This window comes from Cimex lectularius, unplaced genomic scaffold (assembly GCF_000648675.2).
Source record: "Cimex lectularius strain Harlan isolate CLEC.00 unplaced genomic scaffold, Clec_2.1 scaffold13, whole genome shotgun sequence".
Lineage (NCBI taxonomy): Eukaryota > Metazoa > Arthropoda > Insecta > Hemiptera > Cimicidae > Cimex > Cimex lectularius.
In genome coordinates, this window is record NW_019392649.1 from 1,441,128 (window position 1) to 1,460,539 (window position 19,412).

Genomic DNA, 19,412 nt, shown 5'->3' on the forward strand with positions numbered 1-19,412 from the left:
AAGTTTGGTAGACAAGAATGATTGAAAACAACCAAGCGACAAAATTGGTGTATTAAAAATAGATATATGCATGTATTCTCTTGAATATATTTGCATGAAAGCAGAATGTTCGAAAACGGCCAAACTATAAGAGTATTTTTATACTCTTGAACATATTATGTAAATTATAATATGCATTCAACATTTAAGAAAATTGTTCCATATGCAAATTTTTCGAAGCTGAAATATTAATTCCAAAAATATTCTTAAATGTCCAATGAATAGATTTTTGAGAGGAAACATTTGAGATAAATATTTGTAGTTTTTCGGTAGTTTGTAATGATGCCTCGCCCTGCTTGACAGAAGTACCATTAAAGCTGGCAAAATGACGAAACCCATTTGACCCAGCGCAGTTGCCCATCGTTTACCTTTATTTTATCTAACCTAACTTGTAGTTTGTGTCCGTGCCGCTCCCTGCTTATTCCCTTACTTCAACTAAGGTTCAAGAAATGATCAAACGCGAATGATACTCCTTAGTAACATACTAAAACAGATAGTAAAACAAACAAAATTATTCCAAAAAAAGGTATTTCTCTATTTCGTAGTTTTGTGTAGGTGGCTCGGTCTGTTTATATCCCTGAATTAAAATGTACCGATGAGGAGTTGCAGCATGGGTCGAAATTCATATGCAATAAAACGAATGGAGGAAAATAAGACAGATCAGTGAAATAAAACCCCACATATTAATGGAAAACCCGAACAAGCACAACTAGCCTACAAAAATGTAATTATATCTACTTCCACTCCATATAAAAATGGATTTGCCGAAGTACAGTATTTCTATTTTAATCCCATACGGCCTACCGCATAGAAAAGCGTCAAGTATTTACAGTGGCGGACACATGTAGTAGCATGAGATCACAATCAGCGGCTGGTAGCCAGCGGTGATGATGCCTACATGCGTCCGTTCATAAAGTATATGCGAACAACCTGTTCTCCCGTCCCTCACGACGTGAGCCGGGTAATAAACGATAAAACGATTCCGACGCCGTTCTCGAAAGTAGGACGGAGTGAAATCAAACCGAATCTGACCAGTCTCACTTATAAAATAATCAAACCCCTATTTCGAGAAACCGGAATGAAAAATTGACTTTCTTCCCGAACGGCTAAAACCGGCAAATGTGAAGGGTGATTTTACGTGAGCTTTCTCGACGAAAATATACTTAATTCTTCTTTGAGTTGGGAATATGGTGTGTATCAGTATTTGTCAGTACGTGTGTGGTGTTTAGTGACCGTTAGACAATGATTGCATGTGACGTAGGTTTTAGAAAAACATTTTCTTTATCGTGCAAACGTTTCGATCATCATTGAAATCATCTTCAGGGCCTGGGGTTTATAAATATTTTCTTTATCGTGCCAACGTTTCGATTATCATTGAGATCATCTTCAAAGCCTGGGATTTATAAACATTTTCTTTATCGTGCCAACGTTTCGATCTTCATTGAGATCATCTTCAGAGCTTGGGATTTAAAAACATTGTTTGAATTTTACAAATACATGTAAAAGAAATATGTAGATATTTTTTCCTCATCCTACTTGTATTGTAAAATTCAAGTAATGTTGATAAATCCCAGGCCCTGAAGATGATCTCAATAAAGATCGAAACGTTGGCGATAAAGAAAATGTTTTCCTAAAAACCTACGTTACACCAGACCGCATCTCACAATCTTCGAATAATTATTTGTCCATACTTACGATAGGGAATACATACATATTATTAGTGTCATTTAAAGAGCCTATGTCTGCTGAATTTATGTATTAAGTTTCACTTATTGTTCCTATTTTTACTCTTCATTTTTCTGTTCATCTCTATTTTATGTCTAAAACCTATAGATAAATCACGAAGACTGTAATTTTATAGGTCAGCTAGTCCAGAGTTTCTTTGATTGAATAATTATTGTGATTAGAGTTCGAAATGTGGAATTTTCCATCAGATGCGTCTAATTCACAAAACCGACTCTCCACCTGAACGGACGGGATGCTTCGAGAAAGTTTTGAAATTGAGCAAAAAAAAAAGTTTCTTTCCCCGTGCCGTCCAAAAGTTGATCAAAGCGTGCCTGGCAAATTCGTGATCGCGTGATTTAGGAACAAGTTGTACACATTCGCGGCTGGAGGGCCATTTATATTTTTTTTCAACTCAATAAAAATCGCAGACACAATTCGAACGAAAATTTAGATTTTTTAAAACAAAAATTAGTGTTGAAATTTATAAGATAAATGATCGTCAACGATCATCACGCTAATTTTGAACAGGAAGGAAAAGTAGTACGAAAGAAAAGTATGAAAGTAAAAAATCATTTAGCCATGTCCTCCAGGAGAATAAATCACTCGCAGATAAACATAAAATATTTTGGAAAACATATGCACCGACCTGGAATATATATGTAATAAAATAAAAAAATAAATAATAATGACCCGGTATTTCGCTGTTTTCAGTGGTACGTTTGTGGCAGTGCCTTATATTTATTTATTTATCACATTAGTCCAAACAGGGCCAAGACCCCAAAACTGGACAGTCACTTACAAAATTAATATTTAATTACATTAGATTTCGTGGTCCGATTGACCAAACAAGTTCCTTCAATTAACCAAACTTTATGTAAGGTACTAGTTGAGACAAAAAAGCCAGTGTCACGAACGGGACTCGATCCCACGACCCTGGTCAAATACGCCGCTCATTAAACCGCTCAAAAAAACCTTTCGAATTTTTTGAAAAATGTCGAAAAGGAGGGAAAATTAGAAAGGTGGGGTCGTGGTGGGGGTTGGAGTCCGAGTGGATCGAGGTCACGATGGCTCGGGTGGTGGAACCGAGGGTCGTGGGTTCGAGTCCCGCTCGTGGCACTGGCTTTTTTGTCTCAACCAGAACCTACATAAAGATTGGTGAATTAATATTTAATATTACAATTAAATAAAAGACACAACAGGCAAAAAATAACTAAATTTATGATAATATAAATGACAATTATAAACGTAACAAAGCTAAGAGCATATGTAGAAGACCATAATATACAAAATAAGTAACATAAAAGTACAAAACAAATTTTAAAATTTAAAATAAAAAAAACATTTACGCTTGGTTTTCAAACTTTTATAAATTTGAAGACCCCCCCCCCTCAGACTATTTATACAGGGTGTAGATTCAGCTAGAGGCAGTTCCTTCAATTCTTAACTGACGACAAATTTGTCCTTCTAGTTAAAACATACATCATAGAATCGTTAATCACGGTTTTAAGAACATAAAACACAGCTGGTATAGAACGTCAGGGGCATCTAAATATCAAACCAGAGTACGATCACTTATTGGGTCCGTCTTCACTTGCGCCTTTGTTCGGCATTACCCCTTCTTCAGTCAGGAATCCGCGAGCGAAGACGGATCCAAAAAGGAACCCCTTCCGGTTCAGCATGAGTTCACCTGACCAAAACCCACTCATCTAAATATCCTTTAAAAAGTTTTAATACAAAAATTCTAAAAGCAGTATTACTGCGTGAATTTCCAAATTCAAAACTTTATGTGTAATCGGATACCATTTCCCCATCTCAACCTACCATCTTTTCGAGTTTTCCTCCTTTCTGTCATTTTTCAAATGTCGTGTAATCAGGATTCGATTCGCGGCGACTTGGAGTCGCCACGGGGAGCCGTGAAGTTATACTTCGTTTTACTTATTAAATCCTTTATATTTAGTGGTCTATTGACCAACTTACTTCTTTCAATTAATTAATCTTTTTATGCAAGGTTTTGGTTGAAATGAAAAAGTTAGTGCCACGAGCGGGATTCGAACCCACGACCTTTGGCTAAATACGCCGCTGCTCTATGTATAATGTATAATTAATTAGTCCTAATTATGTACAATGGAAAGCTTTGTAAAGATTTATAAAGAAAGCCCTAACTTGTATTCAAAGTCAGCAGTGTTATAAAAAGGGAACCACACCAAAATAACATACTTAAGATCACTCCTAACCAAAAACTGGTCCAGAGTTTTAATTGAAAATATATTTGTAAAATCAAATCCAAGATTACGCTCAATTGATAACAGTGTCCTCAAAAAATGCAACTGTTGTTAAAAACGACTCCCAGATCGAGAATCCCAACAACCACTATAAGAAGAGTGCCACGACCGGTTTAAGATAAAGGATACCTAATCGAAAAAGGAACTTTCCTAGACGAGAAACTGTAATGATATTTCTCAATGTTAATCTTGAGCCTATTATGAGTGTACTTGTCGAAAAAAGCAGAGATTCTGCAACACTATAATATTGTTAGACGTCGAAACATCCGGCAAAATGTGAAGACCATCAGCGAACAAAGAAAACCCATACAATTTAATAGATTTGATAACAAAGCGGAAGAAGCTATTGAACAGCCCTGAGGAACACCAGATCCAAAGCTGTCACGAAAGGTTCTTCAAACGAGAAAAGAAAGAAACCTATTTAAAATCGGCTTACCAAAACCAGCCATACGCAATTTGTGAATCAAACAAAAAATGATTCACAGAATCAAAAATTTTTGATAAAACCGTGAAAACCGAATGTACCTCATGACCCTCGACCGATACCCTTGAAGTTGGCGAAATCCCACACATAACAAGCAGTCTCATAGTTGGAAGGGTAACTGCTTATAGCAAAGTGCCAAATGTTACCATTATTTTCTTCTCTAACCCCCCTTACACTCAAACAACAAAGAACATTTTTATCTAGTGACGCCGATGATCGATGTGGGGTAGAGGTCTCTAAAATGTGACGGCCCAGAAGCGTTGATGGATCTGAATATCTGATGCAACACTTGTATATCGACCTGTCACGATTATTATGGACTCCTAGGTGGTTACGTCCAAGAAGATGGATAAGTTGATTAGGATCGGTATTCAATATCTCGGCGGGCGTTTCTTACAGACAAGGGTTGACCGGTAGGTGCATAAAAGATTGGACTCTTCGCTTTACATAAAACATGCCAAATTTATAGAACAAACTTTTTTAAAAATATATGTTTTATTACTCTATATCTCTTACGTTTTTTTCTTTTAACGGGCTGGATAATTACATTCAAAATTCAAAATTCTGTCTTTTTTAAATATTTTATATTATTTTGTAAGTAAGTATATCGGGTTAGAATGAAAAATTAATGTCACGAGGGGGATTCGAACCCAGGACCTTTACCTTACAGTGATGAGCGCCGTGTCAACGCCTAAACCGTTGCGGCCACCGACGCCCCCTTTACTTCTTATTAATTACAGTTTTGTTTTATTTACATTAATATTTGTGTTCTTAAAATTATTTTTGTACATTGTTAACATGTTTTTGTACTGTTGACAAATTTTATTCTTATTTTGTTTGAGTTTGTTCAGCAAAATTGTAATTAGTAATAATCCATATTTGTTTAGTGGTCATAATTGACCATATTAATTATTCCAATTAATCATTCTTTTTATTTAAGGTTTTTAAAAAATTAGTGTCACGAGAGGGATTCCAACCCACTCTTGAATTCAAAATCATAGCTCGAGTGGTTAGAGCAGCGGCGTAATGCCGAAGGTCATGGGTTCGAATCCCCCTCGTGACACTAATTTTTCATCTCAACTAAAAACCTTACATAAAAAGAAAATTAATTGGAATTAGTAATAATAAATAAAACCTACAACAGAACGTACCAGGTTTATGTGTGTCAGCAAATTAACCAAGATAGACGTTCGGAAAAATACATTGATTAATAATAAATTACATATAAACCGATGTTGTGCGCATCAGGTTTAATACTTGTTTAGGAGGTTGATGATGTCAGGCCAAAATAAAACTCTTTATTTTGAAATTGATTTCATAAAAATAAAAACATTTAAAAAAATAGGATTTTCTTCTTGATGAAAAACCTACTACATTTACAATTCACTAGTTTTCGTGGTCCGCTTGACCAATTAATATCTTTCAATTAATTAAGGTTTTTAGTTGAAATAAAAAAGTCAATGTCACGAGCGGGATTCGAACCCTCGAATACGCCGCTGCTCTACCACCTGAGCTATCGTGAGTTTGATTCACTCGGACACTAACTTGCGCGAATCCCGCTCGTGTCATTGACTTTTTTTATCTCAACTAAAAGCCTTAATTAATTTAAAGCTACTGCATATATATTTTTTATTAGCCTTAGGGGCTTCCTGAATTACCAAAGGTCGGATTGCACTAAAAAATCTAAACTTCTAAAGAATATCACTGATAGCTTAATTCCTGACATAGAAATATTCCCATGATATTACGAAACGACACTCAACGAGAAAAATTCAACAGATATTTTACACATCGAATAAAAGAACCTATTTTCTTACTCATATGTGACAATTTAAAAAAAATGCCATTGTAAACCTCCAGGGTTCTATTCTATTTTCCGCTTTCGTAAAGCTTAAATTATCGTTATTTTCCATCAAATTCAATTTGCTACGGTGAAATAGCTCACTCCTCGAGTCCAAACACGGTGGGCAATCGATGGGAAAAGCGTTAAGGCCGGATACACGGCGGAGGCGCAGGAAATAAATTGACATCCATTACATTCGAGCTGATAACGCCTGGGGGATTTATGTCTGGGGGCGGAACCCCGTTTTATTAGCCGTGCCGCCCCCAGATATCCAGCATACTTCTTATCACTTCCAACGGCACACCCACAATAGGTTTTATCAATTTTTCAACAACAGCTTTCCTCTATAAATACGGCTGTGGGGCCCCAATACTTATTGTTTAGTTTGATGCGAACTTTTATTTGTATAAAATTGAATACAAAAGAGCCATTCGATTTTTGTTTTATTTAGCATAAATATATCAGAACAAAGCAGACCAACGTCAGCATCGAAAGATACCAAGGGGAAAAATCCAAACCTCAAATAGTTTTTGAACTGAAATTCATGCAATTGAGAGATGTGTCAATTTGAACAGAGAAAAACCAATCCTATGACTATGCCAGGCAACCAGCAGTCAGCACGGCACTGAACTCGACCATCTTCATTTTCTTGGCCGTCACGAGATGGTAATGGTCATGATATTAGCAAGCGGGGTTTGTGCTCCCCAGACACTGCAGCTTTCTGGCTTATTGTATCTTCCTAGTTCCCTAGTTCAGTGCAACAGACTCAATCCTTCTTCTTAGAAGTATCAGGTCATTGTCTGTCGTTGCTACAATTTCATTCCCTAGATTTTGTCTGTAAGTTAGGTTAAATATCCATTGAGCCGTTGCTTCACATTCAAGATGGGTGGCTGTTACCTCCTCCTGATTGTTCTGCAGATGGGGTCATCGTTATGGATGCCCATGTTGGGTAGATGTTTTCTCATATGCCGATGACTGGTTAATAGTCCTATCACTCCTCTGAGTCTAGCCCTCTCCAATTGCTGAAATGAGTTTGCCAGTTGTTTTATTTGGATCCATTCTGCGATGAGGATTCTATTTTTGTTTTTGATATCCCAAGTATTGGTTCAGGGCCTATGTATGGTCTTGCAAATCATTCTCTAGATGCCTTTTGGATAAGCAGAATTCCTCAGTGCTCTGTCACCAAAGAGATCATCAGGACGCAAGAATGTAAGGTGGCAGGGTAGTTTGGCTATAGGTAAATTAAGTCCTATAATTCTAAGGATATAAAAATCTGTCAAGCTAAAAGCTACGCAATTGTGAGATGTACTAAATTCAATTTAAACAGAAAATATAAAAACCAAAGGCATAGCCATGCAACCAACATAACACTGAACTTGATTATGGTGATGTGGATGATTCTACAAAAGAAATGAGAATTTAAATTTAGACATCCATACCAATCTTGGCAGTAAACCAGTAATGGTGAAAAAACACCTTTGGCCAAGGAAGGTTTTTATACTTATGAACCTAAAACCAAGGAAAAAAGTGCACGCCATATAGTTAAGTAATTATCAGAGAACGGAATCCGAAAATAATAAGGACGAAGACAATTTTGAATATTGCAAGTCCGAAACCTTAGGCTAAATCGATCCCCTACCAGAAAGAGTCCAGGATAAGTAGGTGAAGAAATAAATAAAGAAGACGATGTCCTTCAATAAAACTGCACGATGAGAGGCCCAAACCCTTTTGCTAGAAGGCATTCTATTAGGATCTTAAGAAAGAACATAAAATGCAAGAAACAATGGAATTCACTTTACTGTATTCAAGTATCTCCCTGAGATATTTGAAAGGATATAAATTACAGTATACATAAAAAAGCCTCAGAAGTGACTGGCACTGCCGATTTAATGGATATTCCAGGTGTCAATGAACACTGTACATTACTAAAACAAACAGACAAACCTTGAACATATTTTCTGTCAGATTGTGATGCTTTGTTTCTAACCCCTCGAATTAGTCTTTCAATCTGTACTAAACCAGGCTGAAGCAGAATTAAATTTTAAGTCATTTCTCAATTCATTTGAAAGGCCTTTTTTATTAGATCACACGCAACCGTTGTTTAGTGTTATGTCTAAAAAGTGCCTTGATGAAATCGCGTTTTGATGAAACCGTACAATGAAACGGTTCAAAAAAAGAATCAGGGAAAAATAAACAAGTTAGATTGGCAAAACAAAACTCTATCGAATCTTCTTTCCTGATTCTTTTTTTGGACGCATCCACTGTAACCAAAACGTTTTAAGTAAACCAATATCTAACGATCACCAAACTCTACACAGGAAATATATTTGTTTAAATTTTTTTAACACATTTGGCATGATTATCACATCTTACGAGAATGCCACTTGATGGAAGTTTTTCCTTTTGAAATTTAAAGCTGCCCAACCAGCAGGAAATGAAACTTAAGGATTCACGAGGAACACCGAAAATTGGACGTTTATCCTATTATTTCGATTTTCTTAAAAAGCAAAAGCACTTTAGTACATCATGTTTGTCACGGTTTTCCCGATTGTCATTGTCACACGACTTTTTTCCACCTTCCATTCCGGCTGGGTACCTGACAATATTTTTTTGACAATAAAATCTTGGTTTTACTTTTACATTTAGTATAATAGTGTTTATTATAATTTTTTTAATGGCTTTATGAATTCAAATATTAGCCAGAGTACCCACGATTGAATAATGTTAATATTAGTTTAATCCAGGTAGAATTGTATAATGCAGTATTTTCTTTATGCACATTTGGAAAGTATTATTGAAGTAATTTTTAAGTTAAGGTATTGAAACTGATAAAGTGGATGCTTGTATGAAACTAATAATATTTCTCTTTGCCCATAGGAAGAAGTGAGTACTACCCATCTTTAACAGAAGCTGAATATAAGTGAGAAAAGTTTTTATTTATTATCTATCAGTACCTTAATGAGGTCCAACTTCTATCCAATGAAGGGGGCAGAATATTTCAACATGTAGCGAATCTTTTGACTGCTTATATAATTTTTTCTGTGAAACACTTTTAGATGTATCAAGTCCGCTGACTTTTGGGACTTGCATACAAAGCAAGAAAAGTAGATTGGTGTTAGAATATAAGAAATGAGTTAGACAAAAACAGCGAGAATAGGGAGGATGAGCAAACACCAAGTTCATCACCCAGCATATTTCAATTTAAAAAAAAATGACTTTTGTTTATTTTTCACATTTTCATTTATTTTGCTTTATGTTTTGCCTATAAATCTTTTGTGTTGCCACCTGGCTGCAATTTTTCAGTTGAAGATAGTTTTCCTCCGAGACCTCAGACCATTCCATTAGTGTATGTTTCCCCAGATTTATCACGGTGTAACCATTGAAAAATATTTATGTGTCCACAAGATTTGTAAAGTTTTGACAACCTTGTATTAATCGGAGGCCAAGAGGCGGAAATTTGAATTTGTTTCACTTTCCTCCTTTTCAAAGTCGAGACGGGATTTTTACCAGGCATTATTTGAACAACAAACGTCCCTGCATAGTGCCTGAGGAAATAGACTCGTCCCGGAGCATAAATGGCTTTCTGACCTTTTGTCCATCGGACAATTGTGGGCGGGCTTTGTTTATAAACAAAACCTAGCGCTTACCTGGAGACCGGACACTTACTAATCAAATTCTGCACACTTGTCAACTTTGTTTTCACCCCATGGGCGGTTTTTCCCTTTCGAACTCTACACGGTCAGGTATTTTTCTACGGTCTGGTTTTTGTAATAATGTCAACATACGGTTTAATTGACAATTTTAATATAGAACAAAGAATTCTTCAGAATTTACTACATTTGTCTGGTGGAAACGAGGATGGGTATGATGAATCTCAGCTAGATCATTTCACTAGGGAACACCTTGCTGGCAATTATATGATTTTCACGGATGGTTCTGTGGTGGAAGGTAAGGCTGGGTTTGCTCTTTACGACTCAGTACGGAGGAAGAATAAAACATTTTCTCTCCCTGCAAATAGCTCCAACTTCTCTGCCGAATCCATGGCTATTCTAAAGGCATTAGAGTATGTAAAGAAAATAGATGTTAAGAAAATTGCTATCGTGACTGATTCAAAAAGTATTGTCTCCCACATAGAGAAAATAAATACCAATTCGGACCATGTAACAGTAAATATTTTGCTAGTGTATAGGGAACTGGTCAACAGCGGAAAAAATATAACTGTATGCTGGATTAGAGGGCATTCAGGAATACGCGAGAATGAGCTGGTAGATGTGAAGGCGAAACAGGCTATCGATACAGGGGAATTCTGCGAATATAAATATACAAAAAGCGATTGTAGACGTTTACTCAATGCGAGTTGGCTATCTGAGTGGCAGGAATTTCATAGTGGCTCCGCAGGCGGATCACTGTATCGGTCCAGGTTCCCCGTGGTACCCAAGGCTCCGTGGTTTCAAGGATGCAGGGCAACTCGCGACTTCCAAACAGTACTCACACGGATCAGAAGCAACCATGGCTTATGGGGTGCTCATAAATATAAGATTGGCCTGAGACAATCTGCCAATTGTGCTTCCTGCGATTGTACAGAGGACATGAACCATATAATTATGAAATGCCCAGAATACGAGGATATGAGAATCTCATTAGTGGCATCGAATCCTTGGTTGGAGTGGCCAGACCTTTTTCATTGCAAACTTTAATTACAACTGGGAGAAGAGACATATACCATCTAATTTATTGTTTCATAAGGGAAAGTTGCATTGAGGTGTAATTCAAAGGTAGACATGTAACATGGGGCGCGTGCTTCGGCTCGGGTCTCTTCTCACCTGTCTCGCTAAGTGGTGGTATCATGTTAAAAAAAAAAAAAATATATATATATATATATGGGTAATATAATATCATAAACCCACAAAAAAAATCATTTCATTTTGACAAGCAAACATCCATTTTTACTCTAAATTTTGATCATTCTATTTTCCTTTTTAGTTTCAATTGTTGGATAGTTTTATTATTTTATTTTTTATTTTAATCGGATTTTTGCGAAGGAATAAACATTGCTGTTACTACTTTAGAAAAATACCGTGGACAAGTACCCTTTTTTCATAATCATTACAATATTTATGTAATATATTACACTTAAACTTTTCATTAATTATCCACCTTGTAGGTGTAATAAAGCAATCTTTTCAGGCATAGAGATAAATAAAAATTGCAATGATTATGGCAAAAGCGCCCAAACTCCAGCCTCCATATGTTGTGGGTGACCCTTCTTAAGTCAAATTAATTTTAATAAAATCACATTTTAAGGTCAATAAACATACAATTTATGAACTTTTGCCATTTCCGATTATCCTTGTCAAATTTCATCATTTTCAGTATTTTACTGTAGCGTAAAGTTGATAAGCTCATTATCCCACGAAGATTAAGAAGTGTTCATTTATCGTTGGCACCTAGGGGAGACTTAAAGATTAAACCCTACATAAATTAAAGGTCTTGTTTAATTTTTTTAATGTTTATAATGGCATGTCACTTAAGCAATTGGATCATATAAAACTTATACTTTTAATTAGATTTTTTCGAAGGAATAAACATTACTTTAACTTACAATTAATTAAGGTTTTTAGTTGAGATAAAAAGTCAATGGCACGAGCGGGATTCGAACCCACGATCTTCGCCTTGATACGCCGCTGCTCTCCCACTTCCCAACTCAACCGCACCTTTTGAATTTTCCCTCCTTTTTGCCATTTTTCAAGTTGGTTTTTTTTAAGTTGGTGTCCGAGTGGATCGAGGTCACGATAGCTCAAGTGGTAGAACAGCGGCGTATCAAGCCGAAGATCGTGGGTTCGAATCCCGCTCGTGCCATTGACTTTTTTATCTCAACTAAAAACCTTAATTAATTGTATGATATTAATTGGTCAAGCGGACCACGAAACTAGTGAATTGAATTACTTTAACTACTTATGAAAGCTACTTTTTTTGGCCCTAGAACTTTTTTTTTTTTTCTGTTGAAAATGTATTTATCCAACTTCGGTAGTGGGTCGGATTTTTTCTCACGAAAAATCAATATAAAACGACGTAAAATTATTTTAATAATTAGTTTAGTGCCAAAACGCGTCTGAACAAAACAGCGAGCATGGGCTTTCAGGATGATCAGTTCACCAGGATGACAGATAATCAGATGAACAGGTTCGTCACCTATGAAACAAGGACACAATGGGGCATAAAGAAATACAATTTTGTAGTTTGGTCAATTTTGATCGTCATGGTCAAATTTCACCATCGTGATCGACAGACTAAACCAATGTGGATAACCGTCCCAGATGTTCGGACCCGATACAACTTTCTTTTTCTAATTATTTTGTTAGTAAAAGGAATTCCACTTCTCTTCACATGTAATTTTAGATTAGGAAGTTGGACTTTATTCTATGGCTACAGGTTTTGGTCGAGTTGGAATCAGTAATTTAGCACTTGTCAACAGAGTTAACACAAGTATCGTGGCTACTTTACGATAATGCCTCGCCCAGCTTATTTCACTGATAACCACCAGAAAAGGCTGCCAAAGGTCTGACAGATATATAAAACGAGATAAGGGATCAGGGGGTTGCAGGGCCGCTGGATTCGAACCCGGTACCTTTGTCTTACAGTGATGAGCGCCTAAACCGTTGCGGCCACCCCGACCAGTTGTTATTAAAAATTTTTTGCCGTCGTTAAATGGTCAACAATTTTCACTGATTGTCTGGGTATAAGTAGGGTGAGAAATGAATACAAACCACCCCTGAATGTTGACTACTAATCTATACATTATTACATTATTAAGTTAAATAGGTGATACATCATTATTTGTAGGATGTTAGTAACATCGACCAAAACCTATAGAACGTTTGTAATAAGCCTAGTAAAAATTATGATATTAAGAAACTGATGGTTTAGGGATTTTTCAAATGGTTGGTAAAATGATATATTCTTAGATTTCTTACCTAGGTCTGCTCTTTGATGAACCTGGTCACCCTGTTGATACCCCTGATCTACTACATAAGATTATCGGAAACGACCGAATTACATCGTTTAACATAGTCTCTTTTGAATATCTTATGAAATTCCAGTTTCGACTGATCAAGTATTGTCCCACAATCAACTTAATGTCGACTTATGGCAATCTGTGTATTATTGGTTAACCTACAGTACAGCCCATTACGTTTTAATCGATAAGATCCAACTAAAATAAATTGATCTCGTTAATTAAAATGTGTTAAATTGATGTTGGTATGGGGCGAACGATTGTGGACGTTTTGAATTGCAATAAAAAAAGCAACTATCCCCATCCCCATTAGCATACTTGTGCTTTGGCTGAGTAATTGTTTGAGCTAACGGAGGGGTCGAAGACCAAGGTGCCATTTTAATTTCTACTAATTCCCGTGAGTTAGCGGAATGTTAATAGTCTGCTACCGTTTCCATCCGTCTTGGGGCCCCACGGGATTAGCATATTGGCGGCTCAAGACTAAGGAGGCATTCATCAACGTGTCCAATATGTCTTATAAGACGTTGGGGTCCTTAACGAGCTAAAAGCAGTCCTGGCGAACCAACCCTCGACCTCACGGATTTAACTGTTAAAACCGTCTGCCAGCGCCGAGCAACAGCCTCCCCCTTAGAGTTTTTACCGGCCTGCTTTACCCGGGCTCGCCTCCACGAGGAAAATTTCATGTGAATGTTAGATCGATACGATTGGTAGCATTTCTAGGTGGCAACGGGGATCGAGTAGATTTGAAAGAGGAGAAGGGTGTACAAACGTTTCATTAGTGATGAAGGCTCGTCATTGTCATCAGGATGCCGGGGTGGAGGGACGCGGGCCGTGACTAATTACCTACTAGGATTACAAGGGGACAGTTATTGGTCTCGATGAGAGACGAGGGGGCCGAAATCACCGTGATTAACAAACAAATTCATACTCATGACAAAGATCTTGTAAATTTATTAAAATATCAAAAATTGATAGATGTTTTCAATGGTTCCCAATTTTCCTATGGCCTATCGTGATTTAAAGTTAAACTACACATGTTTTAGAACTTTTTATTATTTAATTATTATATATTTTAATAGGAAAACAGATCTATCACAAGATTTATACAACTATAGGCCACCGATTAACAATTGGCGCTCGCTGGACCTCCAGAGTCCACAGTGGGTTTTCAAATTGTGACCAAAATAAATGATAAGCTAAAAAATTATTATTAAAAATCCTGGACAAAGATTATTTTGAGATCGTGAGTTGAGGTCTGGTGTGACGTAGGTTTTAGAAAAACATTTTCTTTATGATGCCAACGTTTCGGTCTTTATTGAGATCATCTTCAGGGCTCAATAAAGATCGAAACGTTGGCATCATAAAGAAAATGTTTTTTCTAAAACCTTCGTCACACCAGACTGCACCTCACGATCTCTAAATAATCATTGGCTAACGGTCACTAAAAACCATTCAATCCTGGACAAAATTTATTTGAAAACGCTAGTATAAAATTGTCACAAACTTGGTAGCTGCTAGTAAAGCGATGTGTTGGTAAAATTTTTTCTCGAGGTATGTTTGGGACACCAGATTTTCAGCTTCTCGACATCTTAAATATTCGGTTTGTGCCGATATCTCACCCCACTTATTTCCCTGAACACTACTGAAGATGAATAACTCCCCAAACAGCAGGGTAGCCGACCAATATGATCAGAAACAACAAAATTACATATTCATCACCATCTCGAAGAAAAATCAAAATTTGTGTTTAAAGTCCGGAAATATTTGAAGAAAGTCAGGCTAGTAAAATGATATATTAATAGATTTATTTTCTTGAAGTCTGGTGGGTGCACTTCTGGCTTAGTCATTACTGACGATCCTGATCGCCCACACTGTTTTGATCTGTCTGTTAGACACATTTTGTCAGCCATTTTTCGTGGCAATCAGGGTAATGAGCTGGAGGAGGTACTGACATAATCCTATCACTTAAGTTGGCAACTACTAAACTATGCATTGATTTTAACCTAACATTTACCATATCTGGCTGAGATTTTTGAAAGGAAGTTGTAGGAAAAATCGACCAAATTTGTAATCATCGAATAAAATCTAACTATCTAACCCAAAGTACATATGAAGTGAAGTGGATTTTATGTTTCTAACAAAATGCTCGGACATAAAGTAGTGCCGATTCCGAACATCTTGGACTGTTTTCTTCGTTCTTTTGATCTTTTTTTCCCAACTGCATTACCTCTATATCTGGGTAATTCATTTCTACCTTCTCCATCATTGATTACAAAGTATTGCTTTTACATAGCATATTATAGGTAGCAATATGTGTAACAAGGAATTAGGCACACAAAAAGATTTTTTAAAGAAAGAATTTTTAAAATCACTGACTAATACATTGATTGAAAAGTAGAATAAAATATAAATCATTTAATTGATAGTTCTATTTTGTTAATAAATTTGTTCAATTCTTTGTAATATTTGAAGTTGTCTCCTAGTTCTAAAACTGTCCGCATTAGTTTGCCTGTTTGTCTCTCGAGATTTTTGGCAGTGAGAGACCCCCCAGATTTGCAGGAGTCTTCCTTCACATGTACAGGCGTAGGAGATTACCATACCTGAAATATTCCCAGCACTGAGTACGTGTTTCATTTCATAGATTATCCTGGATGGGAATGTAGGGTAAAACGTTTTTGATTGAGAAACATTAGAGATTACTTCCATTTCTGTTCCCCATGATGTGCTTGATAATATTTAACATATCTTCTCAGTGGACTTGTGAAGACCTCTTGCAGTTCCCTGTCTACTGCTGCATCTTCGGGGGCTGCATCTCTCCCTCATTTTCAAGCTTACCATAGTGAATTCTATCGGTCGCGTTTTGTCTGTTTGTAACATTCAGTTCTGTCCCTGCTTATAAGCCTCACTGACTACTTAAAATGATAAAATTTGACTAAGTTGAATTCTCAAAAATACCAAATTGCATTTGTTTTCGCCTTGATATATAGGTAAATGTGTGAAAGTAGAGAATTTTTTTACATAATACGGTTTGGGTTCTTCTGTATGAAACTACAATACAGACTATAAAATTGCCACACCCATTTTGGTTAGTAAAATGATATATTGATAGATATTTCTAGAATTCTGCTGGATGATGAACTTTTTGCTTGATCGTTAATTCTAATTCACTAATTTCGTGGTCCGCTTGACCAATTAATATATTACAATTAATTAAGGTTTTTTTAGTTGAGATAAAAAGTCAATGGCACGAGCGGGATTCGAACCCACGATCTTCGGCTAGATACGCCGCTGCTCGACCACTTGAGCTATCGTGACCTCGATCCACTCGGACACCAACTTCTTATCTCAACCCCACCTTTTGAATTTTCCCTCCTTTTTGCCATTTTTCAAATGTCGTGTAATCGGATTGATTCTCGACGACAAATGAAATGACCACGGAAAGCTTTAGTGAAGTATACTTCATTTTAAATCATTAAATTCACTAATTTCGTGGTCCGTTTGACCAATTATTTTATCTCAACTAAAAAAACCTTAATTAATTGTAATAAGTTTATGTTTATAATTAATTGTAATATATTTATGATCAAATCGTTGTATGTGCACTTTTAGACAGTCCCTCTTGCATATTTTATTATTTTTACAGTAAACATTATTGTACTGATTTAGAAAAATACGATTTTTTATACCAACACTGTATCCTTGTATAAGACCCGGTCTCTCTTTCTTAGCCTTAGCCGTAGAGAAAAGACACGATGGGAATAATTTATCTTCTAACCATAAATGGTATCATCACGTCTCTTGGTACGCACCCGAGTACCTTTCGCCCCAAATCCACTCGTTTATACGTGATATCATATGGACTGGCGTGAACGAATTAATTCAATGCTACGTGACAGGTTAAACACCTTTCGCTAACATAAATAATTGGAGAGATTACTATTAGAGCCTGTTGGGGCGTTTTATCCAGAAACCTTTCCTCTTTTTACTTTTATTGGCCGAAAGCAGAAATCACGCGTTTAGAAAAAAAAAGGAAGAAGTTGATTTAATTATTGATCAGCGGGGTTTTACAACCTATCTTACAAAACGTGCACGTGAGACTGAATGTGTTTCCGTACATGTTAAATTGATAGTTAGTAGTACAAAATAATAACAAAGAATATCAAATATTGTAGTGTTGAAAGATACAGATTTATAAGCAAAGGTTGCGTGTCTAACATAATAATAGTGTGGAGAACGTAGCTGAAAAGATTTGTGCATATTGAAAGTCTCACATTATCCATCGAATAAGGGATAATATTAGATTGTGTGAAAGAGAGAGAGAGAGAGAGAGAGAGAGAGAGAGAGAAAGAGTAATAGTGTGTGAGAGAGAGTGGGAGGAACATTAATTGATTAATATTTTTTTAAAATGTGATTTAAGATTTTCTATTTCTCTCTCACTCTCTCTCTATCTATCTATTCATTTATCTATCTATCTATTTATCTATCTATCTCTATTTTTCTCTCACTTTGTCTCTATCTATCCATCTATCTATCTATTTATCTACCTATTTATCTGTCTATCTATTTATCCATCTACATCTATTTCCCTATCTATCTATCTACATCTATCTATCTCTCTTTCACTCTATCTATCTCTTCTTTCTGTCTGTCTATCTATTTATCTATCTATCTGTATTTCTCTCTCACTCTCTCTCTATATCCATCTATCTATGTATTTATCTACCTATCTATCTATCTGTCTATCTATCTATTTTTCTGTCTATCTCTATTTCTCTCGCTCACTTTCTCTATCTATCTATTTATTTATCTGTTTCTCTGTCTCACTCTCTCTATTATCTATCTAATCGATTTATCTATCTCTAACTCTCTCGCTATCTATCCATCTATCTATTTATTTATCTATCTCTTTCTCTCACGCTCTCTTGCTCTCTCTCTCTCTCTCACTCTCTCTCTCTCTCTCTCTCTCTCTCTCTCACACACACACTGTCTTACCATTCCTAACTTATGGGGGACTTGCACCATTTAACCAAACTGTAAGATTCTGTTTTAACAATTTACGATGATTATGGTAATTATGACACAAGAATTACACGTCCCACAAGAATGACACATCTACACGGAAAATAAACACTTTGAGTCCTGAAGATGTTCTCAATAAAGATCGAAACGTTGGCACGATAAAGAAAATGTTTTTCTAAAACAAACGTCACACCAGACCGCATCTCACGATCTCCGAATAATCATTAATTCACGGTCACTAAACACCATACATTATATCCAGAGCTTTCTCACATGTATAATATATCGAATATGATCGCGTAGCGGCAACATTTCACATTAAATACCACACATCGATCATGTGTTTGTAACTGGGAAAATGCATGGACGCTTTGTACAACCGGCTGTCTTCCAGAAATCCGAACTTTCACTGCTAGAACTCTAGATTAAAATTATCTATTTATCTCTCTATCTCTTTCTTATTGTTTCTCTCTCTCTCTCTCTCTGTGTGTGTTTTATCTACACTTATAAATATATGATGTAGGCAACCAACAATATATATCATTTTGTAATGATTATTGTAAAAAGTCGTTGGATATAAGAGTGTTTAAATTGGACTAAATAGGTAGATAGACTGAAAGAAGAGATAGATGGATAGATAGAGACAGATAGATAGATAGGAAGATAAATAGGTAGGTAGGTTAGATGGCTAGATAGATAGATAGATAGATAGATAGATAGATAGATAGATAGATAGATAGATAGATAGATAGAGAGAGAGAGAGAGAGAGAGAGAGANTATATATATATATATATATATGCCTCTCTCTCTCTCTCTCTTTCTTTCTCTCTCCCTCTCTCTCTCACTCTCTCTTCTCTCTGAAAGACAGAAACCAATTAAACAGTACAAAACTCAATACAGTTCGTGTTTAATATTGAATGAACTGTAATCATGTATTAACTGTACGCACGAACAGACGAAACAGATGCAACCTCCCCTCTGCACAAATAAAATTAAACCTTTTT

At 36.1% G+C, this 19,412-nt stretch overlaps 2 protein-coding genes across 2 annotated transcripts in view; both read left to right on the plus strand.

Moving 5' to 3' along the window:
* Positions 1-19,412, plus strand: part of LOC106664665 (segmentation polarity homeobox protein engrailed-like) — a 118,898-nt gene that overhangs the window by 90,223 nt on the left and 9,263 nt on the right. Inside the window, exon 2 of the mRNA XM_014390598.2 lies at positions 9,251-9,256. Coding sequence (XP_014246084.1) covers positions 9,251-9,256 — 6 coding nt within the window. The remainder of the gene's footprint in view (positions 1-9,250; positions 9,257-19,412) is intronic.
* LOC112128430 lies at positions 9,661-11,186 on the plus strand. The gene is made up of 2 exons (XM_024230581.1): positions 9,661-10,116; positions 10,184-11,186. The coding sequence occupies exons 1-2, from the start codon at positions 10,080-10,082 to the stop codon at positions 11,068-11,070; spliced, it is 924 nt and encodes a 307-aa protein (XP_024086349.1). The 5' UTR covers positions 9,661-10,079; the 3' UTR covers positions 11,071-11,186.